Source organism: Takifugu flavidus, chromosome 16 (genome assembly GCF_003711565.1).
Source record: "Takifugu flavidus isolate HTHZ2018 chromosome 16, ASM371156v2, whole genome shotgun sequence".
In the NCBI taxonomy this organism is placed as follows: domain Eukaryota; kingdom Metazoa; phylum Chordata; class Actinopteri; order Tetraodontiformes; family Tetraodontidae; genus Takifugu; species Takifugu flavidus.
In genome coordinates this window covers 1,194,627-1,212,882 of record NC_079535.1, presented here as the reverse complement: position 1 = coordinate 1,212,882, position 18,256 = coordinate 1,194,627, and the positions used below count along the sequence as shown (strand labels likewise).

At 42.9% G+C, this 18,256-nt stretch overlaps 1 protein-coding gene across 4 annotated transcripts in view; it reads left to right on the top strand.

The window, feature by feature from the left end:
• LOC130540104 (peroxidasin homolog) overlaps nucleotides 1–18,256 on the top strand; it is a 63,181-nt gene that overhangs the window by 7,394 nt on the left and 37,531 nt on the right. For 3 of the 4 annotated variants that reach the window (XM_057059008.1, XM_057059007.1, XM_057059010.1), the window contains exons 2-3: nucleotides 10,063–10,134; nucleotides 11,291–11,362. In XM_057059008.1, coding sequence (XP_056914988.1) covers nucleotides 10,063–10,134; nucleotides 11,291–11,362 — 144 coding nt within the window. Of the gene's footprint in view, nucleotides 1–10,036; nucleotides 10,135–11,290; nucleotides 11,363–18,256 lie in introns of all 4 variants that reach the window. The other variant, XM_057059009.1, reaches the window with a different exon arrangement.

Below are 18,256 nucleotides of genomic sequence, written 5' to 3'. Positions count from 1 at the left end.
CCACAGAAAAAAGCAACACCATTTTTCCCCATTAAGATGACAAAAAAAAACTGAGTGCCTAAACTGTAGGCTCTACAGAGACTAAAATATTGGTAAAACTTTCATTTTAGGTTTCTGTACTGTTAGTATATTGCTTTGGGGCTATTTTGAGTTAGGAGGTCCATGAGTGTTTGTGGGTTGAGTTGTCCTTGGTCTGAAATAGTTTGAGAAACACTGCTGTAGATGTGAATGCACATTTTACTGCAGTAATCATGCATCAACTCAGAAACAATAGTTACTTCTGTCTGTTAGGCCGATAATTTAAATCATATGTTAAGTGTGTGTCAAACAGAGGTGGGTGGAGTGACACAAAATTGTACTCCAAGTAGAACTGTAATGTAGTCATTGAAGAATTACTCAAGTAAGATTAAAAAAGTATTGTGTTAGCAGTCAAATGTTTTTTATATTATGTAATCAGACAAAAATATAAAATAACTTGCTTATTTTGTTATTTGTAAATAACAAAATAAAAAAATGAGCCAAATGAACAATTCTGTAAAATATAAAATAACAAATGAAACCACAACCCACATTTTTAAACAATATGTACGGTAAGTTTATATCTGATCAATTTATATTTGATTAAACTGTGCAAAATAGCTATTGCTTCAGTGAATAAAACAGCTATATGGTAATATGTTTTCTTGCCATTGCTAGAGTTGATTGTTTTACAGTTACCAAACCAGCTTGATCATTCATAATTTGTGACAATTAGTAGCTAATGCCAATTCAGACCTCAATGGAAAATGTAGATATGAAATGTTTGCAGAAACAGAAGACATTTTTTTTGCATTTTATCTGTTCTTTTGCACTGTGTGTAGCATTGGAGACAGTTGCCTCTGCCATTTTTGGTGTGTTTTTTCAATCGCCATTTGCTACATGCCAAGAGTTTGTGTAAAATAAAGCACAACTTATGTATATAACTATTAAGAATTATAAGAAAATGAACAATATGAGCATAGCATAATGTAGCTGAGTAAGAGAAGAGTGTGATCTTCACGTATGGTTCAGAAAACCTACTCTTAGAAAAATTACCCCCTTACATGTTACTCAAGTAAATGTACTGGAGCCATTGTAACTTGTTACTACTCTGGTGTCAAGAGTCAATTGGTGTCAATTGTATAACAATAGTAACAATACTACTACTAATAATAACAATAATACATTTTATTTACAGTTGCCCAAATTAAAGACATAAGAGATAAAAAATACATTAACCCATACAAGTATATATGTTTGTGTGTATATATATATATATATATATATGTGTGTGTGTGTGTGTGTGTGTGTATGTATATATATATGTGTGTGTGTGTGTATATATATGTAAATGAAAATACCGAACACAGACAAAATACTTCAGATTGTAACAGATAATGAGGGCAAGGTCAGCCTAAACAAATATGTTTTGTGTAAAAAAGCCTGAGTCAGTGTGTTCCAGAAAAGACAGATGCTAATAGCAGTTTGACATTCGACAACAGGCGCATTCATCTCATAGCACCGTTGTGGAAGATTTGGTCCAAAAAAACACTCTGGGTATGTTTTTAAATGAAATGGCACAAAACACTCATCAGGAAATAAGTTTATATTGCACAATATGGAGACAACAAAACTCCACTACAGGTGTACATCAGAAAAGTGCCTCCCCGAAGGGAAAGTTCAGACAGCATAAAAAGGTGACATTCCCAGCCTGATTGGGAAATTATTCCTGTCTGGCTGCCGAACATGCAGTGTCCTTTTTTTTAGATGTCTTCACAGGCTCCCAGCTCCTGCTGACCATTGCGTGTTTCCCAGTAACTGAACCTTTTGACAACAACAATCTTTTTAAATAGCCAGGCACTTGTTGTTGTCTATCTACATGATAAATTCAACATGATCCTGGAAGCCAGAGAATTTCTTATCACTCCTCATTTTTTATCATTTTATCATTAAAACAACACACATCACACTTCTCTATCTATGAGGAAGTTGCCCTCAAAATGGAAGCCTACCCATGACTGAGACATTCATTTCAAGGAAATTCCTCCACAAGCGTATTACCATGTGAAACATCTCCTGACCTGGAAGAATAAGACCCAGTCTATCTACACTGCTGAGACAAAAACCCGAGACTTCTAAGGAAATAATTCTCACAATCTCTGTTTACAGACTAATGACCCCAAAATTCTAATCCAAACTAAACTACAGTGGGACCTCTACTTAAAAAATAAATTGGTTCCGGAAGTTGTTTCGTAACCTGAAAAGTAGAGACGCGTTTTCCATGTAAATGCCCTAATCCGTTCCAAGCCCCCAAAAATTGGGACATAATTTTTTTTATAAATCATTAAAATGCATCAAAACATGTGACAAATACATGTTACAATTAGATTACCGCACAATAAATGTAGGAATTCAGTGCAAGGCTTCTTCAGGAACAAAATGAAATTTATTACAGGCTAATCTTACATTAGCCGTCATTACTAGCAACGAACGTTAACACTTGTGGTAACACCGCCATCTAATGGACAAACATACGAACACCCACAATAAATCCCGAAGATGACGAAGAAGACGCTGGGATACACACAAACTTGTACATGTTGACGTCCATCCTAGCCAATGGGATTACAGGAAGATGCTAGGTGATAGCCAGTGGCAGAGCAGCTACAAACATGTTTGTGTTCGCTAAACTCTGCAAGCTGCGAGTAGCAGCGGTAGTGTATTTTTGCCTTTCATATCCTGAAATTTCTTTCGTAACAAGAGAAAATATTTTCCCGTTGAGATGTTTCGTAACCTGGAAATTTCGCATGTAGAGACGTTCGTAAGTAGAGATCCCACTGTATTAACTATTTTAAATCAGAGTTTAAAGTGTCAGCATCTAATAATCTTCCCTTTCATATAATTCCCTTTGATGTAAAAAGCCAATATTGTCAGTATCATATGGTTCCTGCAATGCATTTGACATCAATGCCAAGGCTGCTAGAGAAGTATTTACAGCTTTGCGAATATTATCTTTATACATCCTAGAATTGCTTATCAGCACATAATCCAGTGTAGTGGAAAAACGCAGAACCATGAGTTGAAATCATGAGCAGAAACTGGAAAGTGAGTTGTTGCATGTCCATTTTTTGTCACTGTACATGCTTCTGTATTGATATACCGCATCAACACCCACATCACTATGTACCACGTGTTGCTTGGGGTCATGTGGTTGTTGTGTTAACATGACAATCTGGATCAGGCTCTGATTTGTGAATGCAACATAATCTGATTTGATCTATTGCAAATGGCAGCGTGGACACTCAGTCTTCAAGATCAGATTTGAGCAAGAAAGGGTCTATTCACACTGCAGGCAAATCCAATTTGTTGCTCAAATCTTACGGCTCAATGCGACTAGATGAATTTGCCTCTTGCCAAATCTCATGCTGTTATTAGCATCTCTGTCTTGATGTCGTTTGTCAAGCTGCAGCGTTGCAACAGGTTCATCGAACCCATCGAAGGATTACATGATGTGTCTGCACTGAAGTCAAATGTCTTAAAATTGGATTTGAATTTAATTTTGATTCCACCTCCAGAGGTGGTTTGCACCCTTCATAAAATGGAATCTGTGCTGTTTACACTAAATGTAATTAGATTTGGGGTTGCAGCGTGAGCAGGGCATATGGACATATGTTTAAGAGGGGTAGAGATAAGTGGGGCAGAGCCTGACTGGAGACAATGAGATGGTGTGTAGGTATCTTAAAGTTGTGTGAGGTAATGGGAAGCAATGGAGGGATTTGAAGGTGTGCAAGCAAGTGGATGCCAGTGAAACTGTTTGAGAAGTGGGGGTGATGATTTCGGTGTTGACAGGTGCTTCTTGAAAAAGTTTAATTAATTTGCATTGAATTATTTCATTGTTGAGAAGGTGGCCCTGAGCACCTAAGCATTCAAGCAGTAAAAATCAGATGTCATTTATAAAGTATTTCGGAAAATGAATAGTGGGGTAGGACATTTTATTTGCAGGGAGGTATATTCAAATGTGAGCATTGACAGGTAGAAGGAATACTTTGACTTTGTTGTGGTATTAGGCTGACAGTTTTAAACAAGGCCAGGTGGTATAGACACGTTTGGATCAGAGTGATGATTGGGTTGCTAGCTAATTGAAGTGAGCTCTTCATAAGCAGTGTAGAAGTGAATTCTTTGTCTTTGGTCTCTGAATGAAGTGAATGATGTTACTTCCACAGGAGCCAATTTTCCAAATCACATCCGGTTCTCCTTTTATGACATATGTTTTAAAACCGCCCCAATAATGACAGAATTTACTATCCGTACGAAACATTTTTGCTGTAATTTAAAATCACCTTGTATTAGTCCATATAAGTACAAGACACAGCAAAGATGCCTTTTTATCCAAGTTAAACCAAGGTCATGTTAAGACAAGTTAGAGTTTGTTCAGACAAATTGAGATACATTTCTCACAGCTCTCCACTGTTTTCCTTGTCCTGCCCTTCACATTACAGAGACATGCTAAGACGGTACACCCTGAACCTTGCCTGGAGATAGTTGGTTCTTTATTGCTGCCTGACACTAGCACATAGTTCCCCAAATATTACTGTACAATTGTTATTGTCAGCTAATGCTAATATTTTTTTAGTCATTTTTTTTTCCAGTTTAAAAGGAGGCCATGCACCCAGATTTCATAGTTGAGAAAATTAGGTTATTAATGTTGTTGTGCAGAAAACATACTGGAAAAGGTAATGTAAACATTGGGCCAAAGGTGTTATTTTTTTAAGATCTTAATGATAAGTATGCAGATGTCACCAAGAGGGAAAAAAAATCATCATATTATAGTCAATTCAATATTCAATCAATTCCGGGCAAAACCATTTTTTGGTCACAGAAGTTGTTTATGTCAATTTACTGCCTTGTACTGCAGCTGTATAAGGATGATGCATATGAAAATGTTTGCTGGCTGGCACTGGATCAATATTAGCTTAGATTCAATGTTATTGTTATTGCACATGTACAGGTACAGTGCAACAAAATGCAGTTTTGCATCTAACCAGAAGTGCAAAAAAAGCAACAAGTGCAGATATGAGTTAATAAATACAATATGTGTGGTTTATATGGTTACAGTTGTTTACAAGGTTGTACTATTAAAATATTTTACAGATGGGTATTTACCGGTACATTAAATGCCTTAAACTATAAGTGCAGAATCTAGTTACATAAAGCTAGAGAAAATGTGCAAATGATAAATTAGGGATGTGCAGATGATAAAGTACAGTTGTGTGAAAAACAAGTTTAAACAGTAGCTATGTTGGTTACCAAGCTAGTGAGTTATTGTGTAAACTGCTGTAGTGTAGTGAGATGTGGAGTGTGTGAGAATCAGCAGGACTTCCACAGGGACACGCTCTGGGGAAGAAGCTGTTCCTCAGTCTGCTGGTTTGTATTCTGAGGGTTCTGTAGCACCTCTCAGAGGGCAGGAGGGATAACAGTCTGTGGGCCGGGTGTGAGGAGTCCTTAAGGATGCTGAGTGCTTGATGCAGGCAGCGCTTCCTATGGACATCTCCGATGGCAGGAAGTAGGGTCCTTGTGATGCGTTGGGCAGTTTTCACTACCCTCTGCAGGGCCTTGCGCTCAGCGATAATGCAGTTTCCATACAAATAGATGTAGCCTTTTCGTATGACCAATAACTCCTTGCCTTGTCTTTATTAAGCATTATTGTTACAGTAAATAACATATTAGAGGAGAGGAGGGAAGAGGAAACCATGACCCAGTGGGGTGACAGAGGCCTGTCAGGTGATCATGTTTCTGGACCCCTGCAGCCTTGGCCTATAGCAGCATAGCTAAGATGTTAACCTAATGATTAGACGACCCCCTAAGTATGATAATTTGTCTGTCTATGATAATAACTGGAACTACAGAATTAGTAACAATAAGCTTTTTCAAAGAGGTAGGTTTTAATTCTGATCTTAAAAGTAGAGATGGAGTCAGCCTCCCGTACCTGGACAGGGAGCTGGTTCCATACCAGGGGGGCCTGGTAGCTAAATGCTCGGCCCCCCATTCTACTCCTAGAAACTCTGGGAACCACAAGTAGACCAGCATTCTGAGAGCGGAGCGGTCTATTGGGCTGGTAAGGTGTCACTAGCTCCTCCAGGTAGGATGGAGCTAGGCCTGTAGGTCAAAAGAAGGGTTTTAAAAATTATTCTAAATTGAACGGGCAGCCAATGGAGAGACGCCAGTACAGGAGTAATGTGATCTCTTTTGTCAATACCTGTCAGAACTCTGGCTGCAGCATTTTGGATCAGCTGGAGGCTTCTTAAAGAGGAGTTTGGACACCCTGATAATAAAGAATTACAAAAGTCCAGTCTGGAAGTAACAAATGCATGGACTAACCTTTCAGCATCATGGTGGGTCAGTAGTTTTCTAATCCTTGTGATGTTCCTCAGGTGAAAGAAGGCACTTCTAGAGACTAATTTAATGTGTGAGTTGAAGAAGAGATTTTGATCAAAAGTTACTCCAAGATTCCTCACACAGAGACTAGATGTTAAGGAGATACTATCTAGAGTGATCATGTGATCTAATCTATCCCTGAGAGGTTCAGGACCAAACACCATGACCTCAGTTTTTCCCGAGTTAAGGAGAAGGAAATTTGAAGACATCCAGGACTTTATGTCTTAAAGACAGGTCTGAAGCTTCACTAACTTCTCTGTCTCCTCTGGTTTCATGGATAGATAAAGCTGAGTGTCATCAGCATAACAATGAAAAGTTATCCCATGCTGCTGTAAAATGTTCCCTAAGGGAAGCATGTACAAGGTGAAAAGGATTGGTCCAAGTACAGAACCTTGAGGAACTCCATGGCTAACCCTACTGTATGAAGAGGGAACGCCATGGACATGAGTAAACTGGTATCTATCAGATAAATATGATCTAAACCAGTCTAGTGCTGTCCCTTTAATGCCAATCACATGTTCCAGTCTCTGTAACAGGATGCTGTGATCAACTGTATCAAAAGCAGCACTGAGGTCCAGCAGAACCACCATAGAGACCAGTCCATGATCTGAAGCTATGAGAAGATCATTAGTAACTTTAAGAAGTGCTGTTTCTGTGCTGTGATGAGCTCTAAAGCCTCTTGGTTAATTTGGCCACAGTGCTGAAAAGAAACCTGGGGTTGTTCTTATTTTCCTCAATTAAAGAAGAAAAATAAGCTGTTCTAGCCTTACGGAGGGCCTTTTTGTAACCTAATAGACAGTCTTTCCAGGCTACATGATAGCTGTCTGTTTTACAAGAATGCCACTTCCTTTCTAGTCTGCACGCTTTCTGCTTGAGGGTCTTTCTGCTTTACTATTTTCTTTTTCAGGGGGGCAACAGAATCAAGCGTGATTCTCAATGAGGTTGCTGCACCTTCAGCAATAGAGTCAACCTCAGCAGGGCTAAGATTATAATGACTGATCCCTGGGAAAACACACAGTGGTCCTTAGATTAGCACAGGGATCACTTCCTTAAACTTAGCTACAGCATTATCTGAAAGACATCTGCTATAGTAAGACTGTGCTCTGAGCATAGAAGAATCCTTAATCATAAATGTAAAAGTGATCAAAGAATGATCTGACAGGAGTGGGTTCTGAGGGAACACTGACACATGTTCTACCTCAACACCATAAGTCAGAACTAGATCTAGGGTGTGGTTGAAGTTATGAGTTGGTTGGTTTATCTGCTGGAGGAAACCAACTGACTCAAGTAATGAAATGAAGCCATTTCTAAAGCTGTCATTTACGTCTACATGGATATTAAAGTCTCCAATGATAATGACTTTGTCCGTTCTAAGGACCAAGTCAGATAAGAAATCAGAGAAATCAGATAGGAACTTTGAATGTGGCCCAGCAGGGGGGCCGATATACAACTACAAACAAAAGTGGCTTTTCTGCCTTCTAGTTCAGATGGGTGATGCCAAGAGTCAGGCTTTCAAATGAACTGGAACCATATTTTGGTCTAGGATTAATTAATAACTTGGAGTGATAGATTGCTGCCACTCCCCCTCCTCGACCAGTAACACGAGGAATATGATAATTAAGATGGGTAGGAGTAGATTAATTTAAGCTAACATACTCCTCCTCCTGAAGCCAGGTCTCAGTAAGACAAAATAAATCAATGTGATGATCCGCTATCAGGTCGTGCACCAACAGGGATTTACACAAAAGAGATCTAATATTTAACAGCCCACATTGAATTGTGATATTAGTTTCTCCAAGTTGTGCTTTGGTATTAATTTTAATAAATTTATGGTGATTGACCGCTCTCCTGCTCTGTGCTTGTTGAACTTTTAACCGTGGAACAGAGACTACCTCTATAGTGTTAAATATGTTATTGTTGGCTGATGAGGGTTCTATGGAAGCAGCAGAGAGGTGTGTAAGACTACAACTCTGCATCCTGGTCTGGACCCTGGATTGTCTAGAAATGAGAGAGGCACCATCCCATGTGGGATGGACACCGTCTCTCCTAATCAGATCAGGTTTTCCCCAAAAAGTGCTCCAATTGTCTATATAGGCCACCTGGTTTTCGGGGCACCACCGTGAAAACCAGCGACGAAGCGATGACATGCGGCTAAACATTTCATCGCTGGCCAGATTGGGGAGGGGACCAGAGAATGCTACGGAGTCTGACATCATTTTTGCGTAGCAGCACACCGACTCTATGTCAATTTTGGTGACCCCCAACTGACGAAGCCGGGTGTCGTTTGCTCCAACGTGAATAATAACTTTACCAAATTTACATTTACTGACAACGTCTATTGGTGTTCTATTGAGTTTAGGTCAGGTGAACGTGGGGGTCAGTTAATGGTATCAATTCCTTCATCCTCCAAGAACTACCTGCATACTCTAGCCACATAAGGTCGGGCATTGTCGTGGACCAGGAAGAACCCAGGTCCCACTGCACCAGCATAGGTTTTGATAATGCGTCCAAAGATTTCTTCCGATACATAATAGCAGTCAGGGTGCCATTATCTAACCTGTAGAGGTCTGTGCGTCCTTCCTGGGATATGCCTCCCCCAGACCATCACTGACCCACCACCAAACCGGTCATGCTGAATGATGTTGCAGGCAGCATAACGTTCTCCGCGGCATCTCCTGACCCTTTCACATCTATCGCATTTGCTCAGGTTGAACCTGCTCTCATCGGTGAAGAGCACAGGTCGCCAGTGGCGTAATTGCCAATTCTGGTGGTCTATGGCAAATGCCAGTCGAGCTCTACTGTGCCGGGCAGTGGGCACAGGGCCCACTACAGGGTGTCAGGCCCTCAGGCCACCCTCATGGAGCCTGTTTTTGATTGTTTGGTCAGAAACATTCAGACCAGTGGCCTGCTGGAGGTCATTTTGTGGGGCTCTGGCAGTGCTCATCCTGCTCCTCCTTGTACAAAGGAGAAGATACCGATCCTGCTGAGGGTTTAAGGACCTTCTACGGCCCTGTCCAGCTCTCCTGGAGTAACTACCTGTCTCCTGGAATCTCGTCCATGCTTTTGAGACTGTGCTGGAAGACACAGCAAACCTTCTTGCAACGGCACATCAATATGTGCCATCCTGGAGGAGTTGGACTACTTGTGCAACCTCTGTAGTGTCCAGGTACAGCACCATGCTATCAACAGAGATGTTGATCCAAGCCAAACTACAGCAATAGAAAGTCAGTCAGTAAAAAATCAGCCAAAATAGATAGGAGGGAAAAAAGTATCAGTGGCCTCAACCTGGAAAGCCATTCCTCTTTTGGGGGTCGTTTCATTGTTGCCCCTCTGATGCTCCTGTTGTTTTCATTAACAACAAAGGAGCAGAAACTGATTAACAACCAACTCTGCTACTTAACTGACCAGATCAATATCCCAGAAGTTTGACTGATAGGTTGCTATTCTCTGATTAAAAAGTGTTCTTCTAATTTTTTTGAGCAGCATATATATGTGTGTGTGTTTGTGTGTGTGTGTGTGTGTGTGTGTGTGTGAGTGTTGAAATTATGTGCAAAATATAATTAATTGTTTAATCTCCATATAGAAATGTATTGTTCTTTTATTCTCCAGAGATCTAAGGTTCAACAAAATCAAGGATTTGCAGCCAGGTTCCTTCAGACAATTAAAAAGCCTCAACACACTGTAAGTATCTGATACTGTCCCCAACAACGTAACATTACAAGTAATAGTATTAGTATTAGTACATGCACATCAGTAAGAATTAAAATTTAACACTTCATACTCAAATTTAATTAAATCATTGCCATTAAACCCCACAGTCAGTACTTTTATTTACGCAGTTTAATCAAGCTATGCAAAAAATTTAGCGGTCTTGTTGAAATTCAGTCCTTGTCCCAGTTTACATGCAACAAAATCGAATAACTGAGGAAAATATATGCTTTTCATCAACACGAGGTGACAATATGTGTCTTTTCAGGGGATCAATACGGCTCCCTTTTCTCGTTGATCTGTTACGTCACATAATAAACAATTGGAGAAAGGCAGCAGCCCGACATTTCAAACAAAATGAAGATGAATAATCGTACAATTTACTTAATCTCATATATAATTTACACGTTACTTATTGATCTTATGTCTCATGGTCATAAATGCTTCCTTTGATGTTTTTTCCGGGGTCATACCTGGTAGGAAAGTCGATTTCCAGTCGCATTGTCTAGGATAAGTAGGACTCTGTTAGTAGTCGAACTAACCAGTTTACATGCACTTTAATTGTTTTCAGTTATAGTCAGTTTAAAGCACTGATTTTTTGTAAATTTTTTTCCAAGTGCCAGGTAACGGTACTGATAAGATTGAGTTTCACTCAGCTTAAATTCTCTCTCTCTCCTATACTCATAGAAAGAGAGAGAGAGAAGTAATCTTATACATTCACTGTACTGCACAATGTACCTAATAAAGAAGAATTATATCTTGTTTTGGGGTCTTTTGATAAGCATCATACCTGCTTTAAATTGTTATGTTTCATGCCTATTATGAATAAAATGCAAATTATAATATTTTACATTTGTATTTCATATTCATGTTTCTTTAAGCCATTAAAACTTTTTAAGGCTATGTGACTTCATCCTGCAGGACTGAATGCAGTTGATCTCATTAATAACACAATTTACAGCAGTCACAGCCTGCTTCATCACAAGTAGGACAATCCACTGCAACTGTTGCTGTCCTAGTCATCAGCCCAATTTAACACATTGGCTTTCCCAATGCACACAATGTAAACATTTGAAAGAAACTATACTTTATTTATACCTGTCACCTAAATTTTATTTTGTTTTCACAGCCTTTTAAACAACAATCGTATACGAAGGATTCCTAGAGGGGCTTTTGAAGATTTGGAAAACCTCAAATATCTGTAAGTTGCTGTTATATTGAATTAAGTGTGGCTTTAGCTCAAGTAATTGAAATTGAGGCAGTATGCTATACATAGTATATCTGTTCTGACACATTTTAATTCAATCTTTGTCAACACAACAGTTGAAGTGGGGGTCGATAATAATGAGACCCCTCTGGAAACAGTTGATAAAGTAGAAGAATGTATAATTTTTGACTGTTCCTTTGTATGTCTGGAAGTCTTGACCTGGAGGCAGGGCTGGAAACATATTTGGAGTGTGTGAGACATCTCATTTTATTAGTCATTGCCAGGACAAACCAAGAAGCTGTGCTGTCTCTATGTTGCTGCAAGTTGCCTTTTAATTTTTATATGGCCAGCTAGTTATGTGGAGGTTATTGGTAACCCTCTGGAGAACAATTGGCATTCTTTTCTTGGTAGCAGGTATTGTAATTGATTATCAAAACAATAAAAAAAAAAAGGAAATGGGGGAGAGAGAGAGAGAATTTTGAAAACAGCTTTGTTGCTCTTACAAAAGAACATACATAAAATTTAGATCTTTAAAAACACTCACTCTAAATAAATAAATAAGTAATTAAATAAATAATCCATCTAATCTACATGAGTGCATCTTCCAAATTCAAAGAGGCACCTGCTAAAAAAACAGAGGACATGATTAAAACACCAGACCTGCTTGAAAGAGTCCAGATCTCCAGTTGCCTTGTGAAAGTTAAAATCAATGAGGAGTCTGGACTTGATCATATTAATACACACCATGACAGGTTCAACAATAAAACCCTCTTCTATCTTTTTCCTACGGCTTAAATACACTGCTGTACACTTTCACAAAAGGGGCACTTGTCTTCCACTGTTTCATTAATGGTTGACATGAATGAGTTCACTGGGAAGATATTATGAAGGACTCTCCAGTGGAGGTCAGCATGTCTCTTAGAGAGTGGCGGCTTGTACAGCGCCCTCCACTGGGGCCTGCAGTCTGGAGCTAGGCCAAAGGTTCAGTCTGTGCCTGTTCATGGTCTCCACCAGCATCTTATACAGCGTCCTTCCAGATGCATCCTGTATGGAAACAGATGTTGTACAAACAACACTCTATGGAATCCAATGTAGCTTGTCCCAGATAAAACCAACTAAAACCTGTTGAATCTGACTAAGGTGGGGAGCCGGAGGGTCAACACACATCATCTTGTGCCACAGGGTGGAGGACATCAGATTGATCACAATGTGTCCTACCTCTAAAGGACATCTTTGGGAGAAGCCAACTCCACTTCTCCAGCCAACTTTTAACTCTTTTAAGGGAATCTTCCTGTGAGGAGCAGCAGACACGAGCTGAACCCCAAAAAGCAGACACATACAGGACTGAGTACATTTGACCACATCAGACTTTACTGAAAACATGGCAGTAGAATTCCACAAAGAACCAAAGTTAGAAAACTCTTCATCAGAGCAGGCTGAGAATCCCACAAAGAAAAACGTTGAGGCTGCAGGCTGGGCGGCACAAACAGACATCTGAATGAGCAATCACGGAGGGTTGAACAATGAATTGGCAAAGACAATGTGTGGACAGGTTTAAAAACTGGAGGCAGGTGTAGATTTGGAGATCTGGAGATTAGTCGCAGGTGTGTAGATCACATGATGGGAGTGAACCAGGAAGCAGCCTGGAAACAGACAAGAGAAACACAGGCAAGGAACAGAAGGGGAGGGGGGGAGGGAAAACACTTGGGAAACCTCCTAACAGTACCCCACCACCCTTCCTCAATGGGAGCCTCCAGGCGACCCACCCGGTTTGTTGGAGTTATCGCAATGGAACTGAGCAATCAGCTCTGTGTCCAGAATAAATGAGCAAGGCACCCAGGAACACTCTTCAGGGCCATACCCCTCCCAGTCGACTAGGTACTGAAGCAGGCTGATCATCGATGAGCCGGGGGGAGGTGGTGATTTGGAAGGAGGGGACAGAGAGCTGGTGGATACAGGCTTCAGCTGAGAGACATGGAAGTTGGGGTGGATCTTCATGGACTCAGGCAAAAAACGAACGGCAGACAGATTTATGATACTCTCAATGAGGGTCCAATGAAGCGGGGAGAGACCTTACGGAATTTGGTGGCCAATGGGATATTCTGGGTGGACAGCCAGACCAACTGGCCAGGTTGATAGGAAGGGGCTGGTAGACAGTGTCGGTTGGCCAAATGCTGGCTGGTGTACTGGGTGCATTCCAGGGCTGACCTAGTTGCTCTCCAGGTCTGCCGGGCCCACTGAAAGAACTCCTGTACGGATGGAGTTGCAGTCTTCTGCTCTTGGAAGGAGAGGAGGGGTGTTGGTAGTCCGGAGAGGCTTCAAAGAGGGACAATCCCAGCGCGGAACAGGTGAGGGTGTTGTGGGCATGTTCCACCCAAGGAAGATGATTACTCCATGCAGTGAAGGACTGACTCCAGTTCTTGATTAGCCCTTTTGGTCTGATAGCCTGATGACAAGCTGACAGTCTCTCAGGGCCTTGACAAAAGCCCTCCAAACTTGTGAAGTGAATTGGGACCCCTGTCAGAAACAATGTTGGAAAGAGTGCCGTGGAGTCGGAAAGCCTGGTCTACCAGTAGGTTGGCAGTCTCTAGTGCAGTAGGAAGCTTAGGCAGAGCCAGGAAGTGTACAGCCTTGGTGAACCGATCCACAACCATCACAATGACTGTATTCCCCTTGGATGGAGGAAGGCCTGTGACAATGTCCATGGCAATGTGGGACCAGGGTCTCCCAGAATGGTCAGGGGCTGTAGAAGTCCTGCTGGCACCTGGTGCTGTGCTTTACCTGGAGGACAGACTTCACAGGCAGCCACAAATTCACTTGTATCCTTCTACAGTGTTGGCCACCAAAAGTAACGCTGCAAGAAGGTGATTGTTCAGTTGGCGCCAGGGTGACAGGCAAAGTTGGACGAGTGTCCTCATCGCAGCATTTGAGAGTGAACAGGGTCCGGGACAAACAGACGATGTCCAGTTCCTGGGTCTCGATGCTGGTGCATGGTGTCTCTCACGACCTTCTCCACCACCCAGTTGAGCACCCCTGTCACCCGTTCCTTGGGCAGGATGGCACCTGGGATGGACCATGTTCCAGCAAAAACTGGTAAGAGAGGGCATCCGGCTTGAGTTTCCTGGAGCCAGGACGGTTGGTTATGGTGAACTGGAATTGACTTAAAAAAATAAATAAATAAAAAGCACCCACCTGGCCTGACAGAATTCCATCATTTAGCGAACAAACTGTAAGAGAGATTTTTGTGGTCTGTCCAAACCACAGATGGTTGCTCAGCCCCTTCCAACAGGTGTCGCCACTCCTCCAAGGCCAACTTGACCGCCAGTAGCTCACGGTTCCCCACATCATAATTGGACTCTGCAGGTGAGAAACTACATGAGTAAAAGGCACATGGATGAAGTTGTTTGTCAGGACCGGTGTAGTGCGATAACCCAGCCCAAACATCAGAGGTGTCCACCTCGGCATCAAAGTGCTTGCTGGGGTCAGGTTGGATAAGAACCACTGCTGTGGAGAATAGCTTCTTTAGCCTTTCAAAGTCCATGTCTGCCTCAGGTGACCAGTTGAAGCTGACATTAACAGAAGTGAGTTTCGTGAGGGATGAGGCAATTTTGCTATAATCCCAAAGCAAACCTGCTAGGATTAGCCACTCGACCATCGCTGAAGAGGCTTGAACGCAGAGGATATTAGTGGTCGTGTGTATATGTTTTTGATGGTGATGCTATTCAGACCTCTATAATCAATGCATGAATGGAGGGACTTATCTTTCTTTGCCACAAAGAGGAGCCCTGCCCCAAGAGGTGAGGAGGATGGTTGGTTAATCCCTGCCGCTAGGAATGAGGCGATGTACTCCATTGCCTCCCTCTCATATGACAAGTTAAATAACCGACTTGGTGGAACAGAAGCCCCTGTCATCAACTCAATAGCACAGTCATAGGGTCGATAGGGAGGCAAGGAGAGTGCGTTTTCCTTGCTGAATACCTCACCAAGATTGTGGTATTGTTTGGGCACCTTTGAGAGATCGGGAGGTACTGGTGGGGCACAAGGAGTGACTGAACCTCTTGGCCCTGGCCCACCAGTAACCTCGCTGCTACTGACGGGCCCGCACCTTTGGCCGAACCGGACAAACCGAAATGAAGTGACCAGTCTGCCCACAGTATAGGCAATCACCCGCCTGGATGTCGTTCCTTCGATGTTAACCTGGCACACCCCAGCTGCATTGGCTGCTCAGCAGTGAGTGGAGTGTTTAGGGGTGCCTAGACCGGGCTGAATGGCGCTCGAAAGGAAGGGGGAGAAATTGAGAATGTGAATGGAAGGGAGGGCAGGAGCCAGAGTGTGGGATGCTCATCCCTGGCATTTCTCTCTCAGGCAGTTGTCCAGCGAGATAGCCAGGGAGACGAGGGAGTTCAGGTCCCGGGATTCGTCCCAAAGGATGAGTCCATCTTGCAGACGCTCACTCAGCCCCTGCAAGAAAATACTCCGAAGCGCAGGCTCGTTCCATCCGGCATCCACCACCAAGGTCCAAAACTCCACTGACAAGTCTGCCACAGAACGGTTTTCTTGGTAAAGAGACAATAGGCAGGTGGAGGTGTCTCCTGATTGATCTGGATGATCAGGCTCCCCTCCAGCTGGGCATAAGGCATGGTTTCCTGGCGAGTGCGGGAGCTGACTGCCTCCGCCAGTGCCTTGCCTCATAAAAGGCCCACTAGATAAGAATCTTTGGAGAAGTCATCACGGAATGAATGTGCCTCCTGCTGGAAAACTAACCGGCATTAATGCAGGTCCCCATGGAATGGCTCTGGGTCGCAGACATAGGTGCTGCTAGCCTGCTGTGTTGTGCCAACAGCACTGGCATTGGAAAGGATGGGTTAAGGAGTGGAAGCAGCAAGGAGAGAGACCTGCTGCGACAAATTCTTCATGGCTTTCGTCTTGCTGGTACTGTTCTCCTCCAGGGCCTGTAGCAATTGTTTACTCAAAACGTGGAAGTACAATTCCAGAAAGAACCAAAGTTAGAACACTCTTCGTCGTGGCAGGCTGGTCGGCACTGACAGACATCTGAATGAACAATTACAGAGGGTTGAACAACGAATTGGCAAAGATGGAAGTGTGGACTAGTCTTTTAAAACAGGAGGCAGGTGCAGATGATTATCTGGAGATGAGTCGCAGGTGTACAGATTGCACAATGGGAGTGAACCAGGAAGCAGCCCCGCCCAGCGTGGAAACAGACAAGGGAAACACAGACAAAGAACAGGAGGGCAGAGGGAGAGGGAAAACTCCTAACACTTCCCAGTTTTTCCCCAAAAATCCTTTTACCCCAGGAAGACCCCAAGTTACTGTATTCCTCCTGTCTTCCACTGAAGACCCTGGGTAGTTTGAGAACTCTTCCCAGCCCTCCACCAGCCATCAGAGCCTCGCTCTTTCCCCAGTTCATTTTGGCTGATGAAATAAAACCGTATTCATTAATAATATTTGTTAAAACATCAGTGTCTTCCTGTAAATTGGTTAAAACAATAAGATCATCGGCATAGGCAGATAATTTAAAAGGCACGGGGAACTTGGGTAAATATATGCTAACTTGTGTTTGTCGCAATTTGTGCAACAGAGGCTCGATGTCTATCGCATTTAGCATCCCAGAGAGAGAGAGAGCAGCCCTACCTCACCCCTCTCTGAATATCAGTGCGAGCACTGAGCCTACCGTTGATCTTTAGAACACACACTATGTCACGAAAGAGTGCTCGTACCATGGCTGTAAAGACAGAGTTAAACCCAAAGGCAGCTAAGGTCTGCCACAGGTACTGGTGTTCAACCTGGTCAAAAGCCTTTTCCTGGTCTATGGAAATATGACCAGTCTGTGTGGCCGATGAACTGGAGAGTTCTAAAATATCCCTAATCAAAGTGACATTGTCACTGATGAACCTGTTGGGCACACAGTAGGCGTGATCAGGGTGGATGATGGACAACATCACCTCCCTCAGCCTAAGGGCCAGTACCTTGGACAGGGTTTTGTGATCTGTGCACAGCAGGGACACTGGCCTCCAATTCTTTAAGTCCTGCTGGTCTCCCTTCTTTGGCAGCAGGGTGATGACAGTGCTCCTGCAACTCATGGGCAGTCTGCCCACTTTCAGGCTGTCAGAGACCACCTCCAGCAAGTCACCATCGATAATCTCTCAGAAAACCTTGTTAAAGTCAACCGGTAGGATATCCAACCCCAGCGCTCTGCTGTTTTGCAAATTTAAAGTGGCAGCGTGGAGCTCTTGCAGGGTTATCCCTGCTGCCAACCCTGTGCTGGTGTCCTCGCTGCCCTGAGGGAGACCCCTGAAAAAGCTGTCTTGCACATCTAGGTTACTTGACCACTCACTCCTATAAGGTTCTCAACGCCGGAGAACAAAGCAGGTCCTCTTTGTTGTAAAACAGAACAGCGGAAAGTTCTGGGTTCTCGAACAGGAACCAGCCGCTTTTTCTGGACGACGCGTCCCGAAAAACGCCGAAGTAAAACAATGCGGACGTCCATAAAATCCAGCAGCATACTTCCTGATCTCAGATGCAGATGAAATTCCAGGGCAGCTACTCGTATGTAAGCAGTGAATGATCTTCCTTTGTCCATTCTTCTTGTCTAGTCCAAAGAAGAAACGGGAGGGAGCGTCCATCTGGGAAGCGATCGTGAACCTGTCTTAGGAAAAACTCATTCCCCCTCTGTAACTGTACTGCCTTCTCTTCATTTTAAAAGTCCTCCACACATTGGCCAGCTCCTGACTGATCAGCCATCCGAGCGTGTGGGCTGAAGCTGGGTGTGGGTCAGGATGGTTCCTGTCTAAGTGAGGATTCTCAGTGCAGTTAAAATCCCCCCCCCCCACCCCAAAAACAGAAACCTCAACCTCAGCAAATAAAATT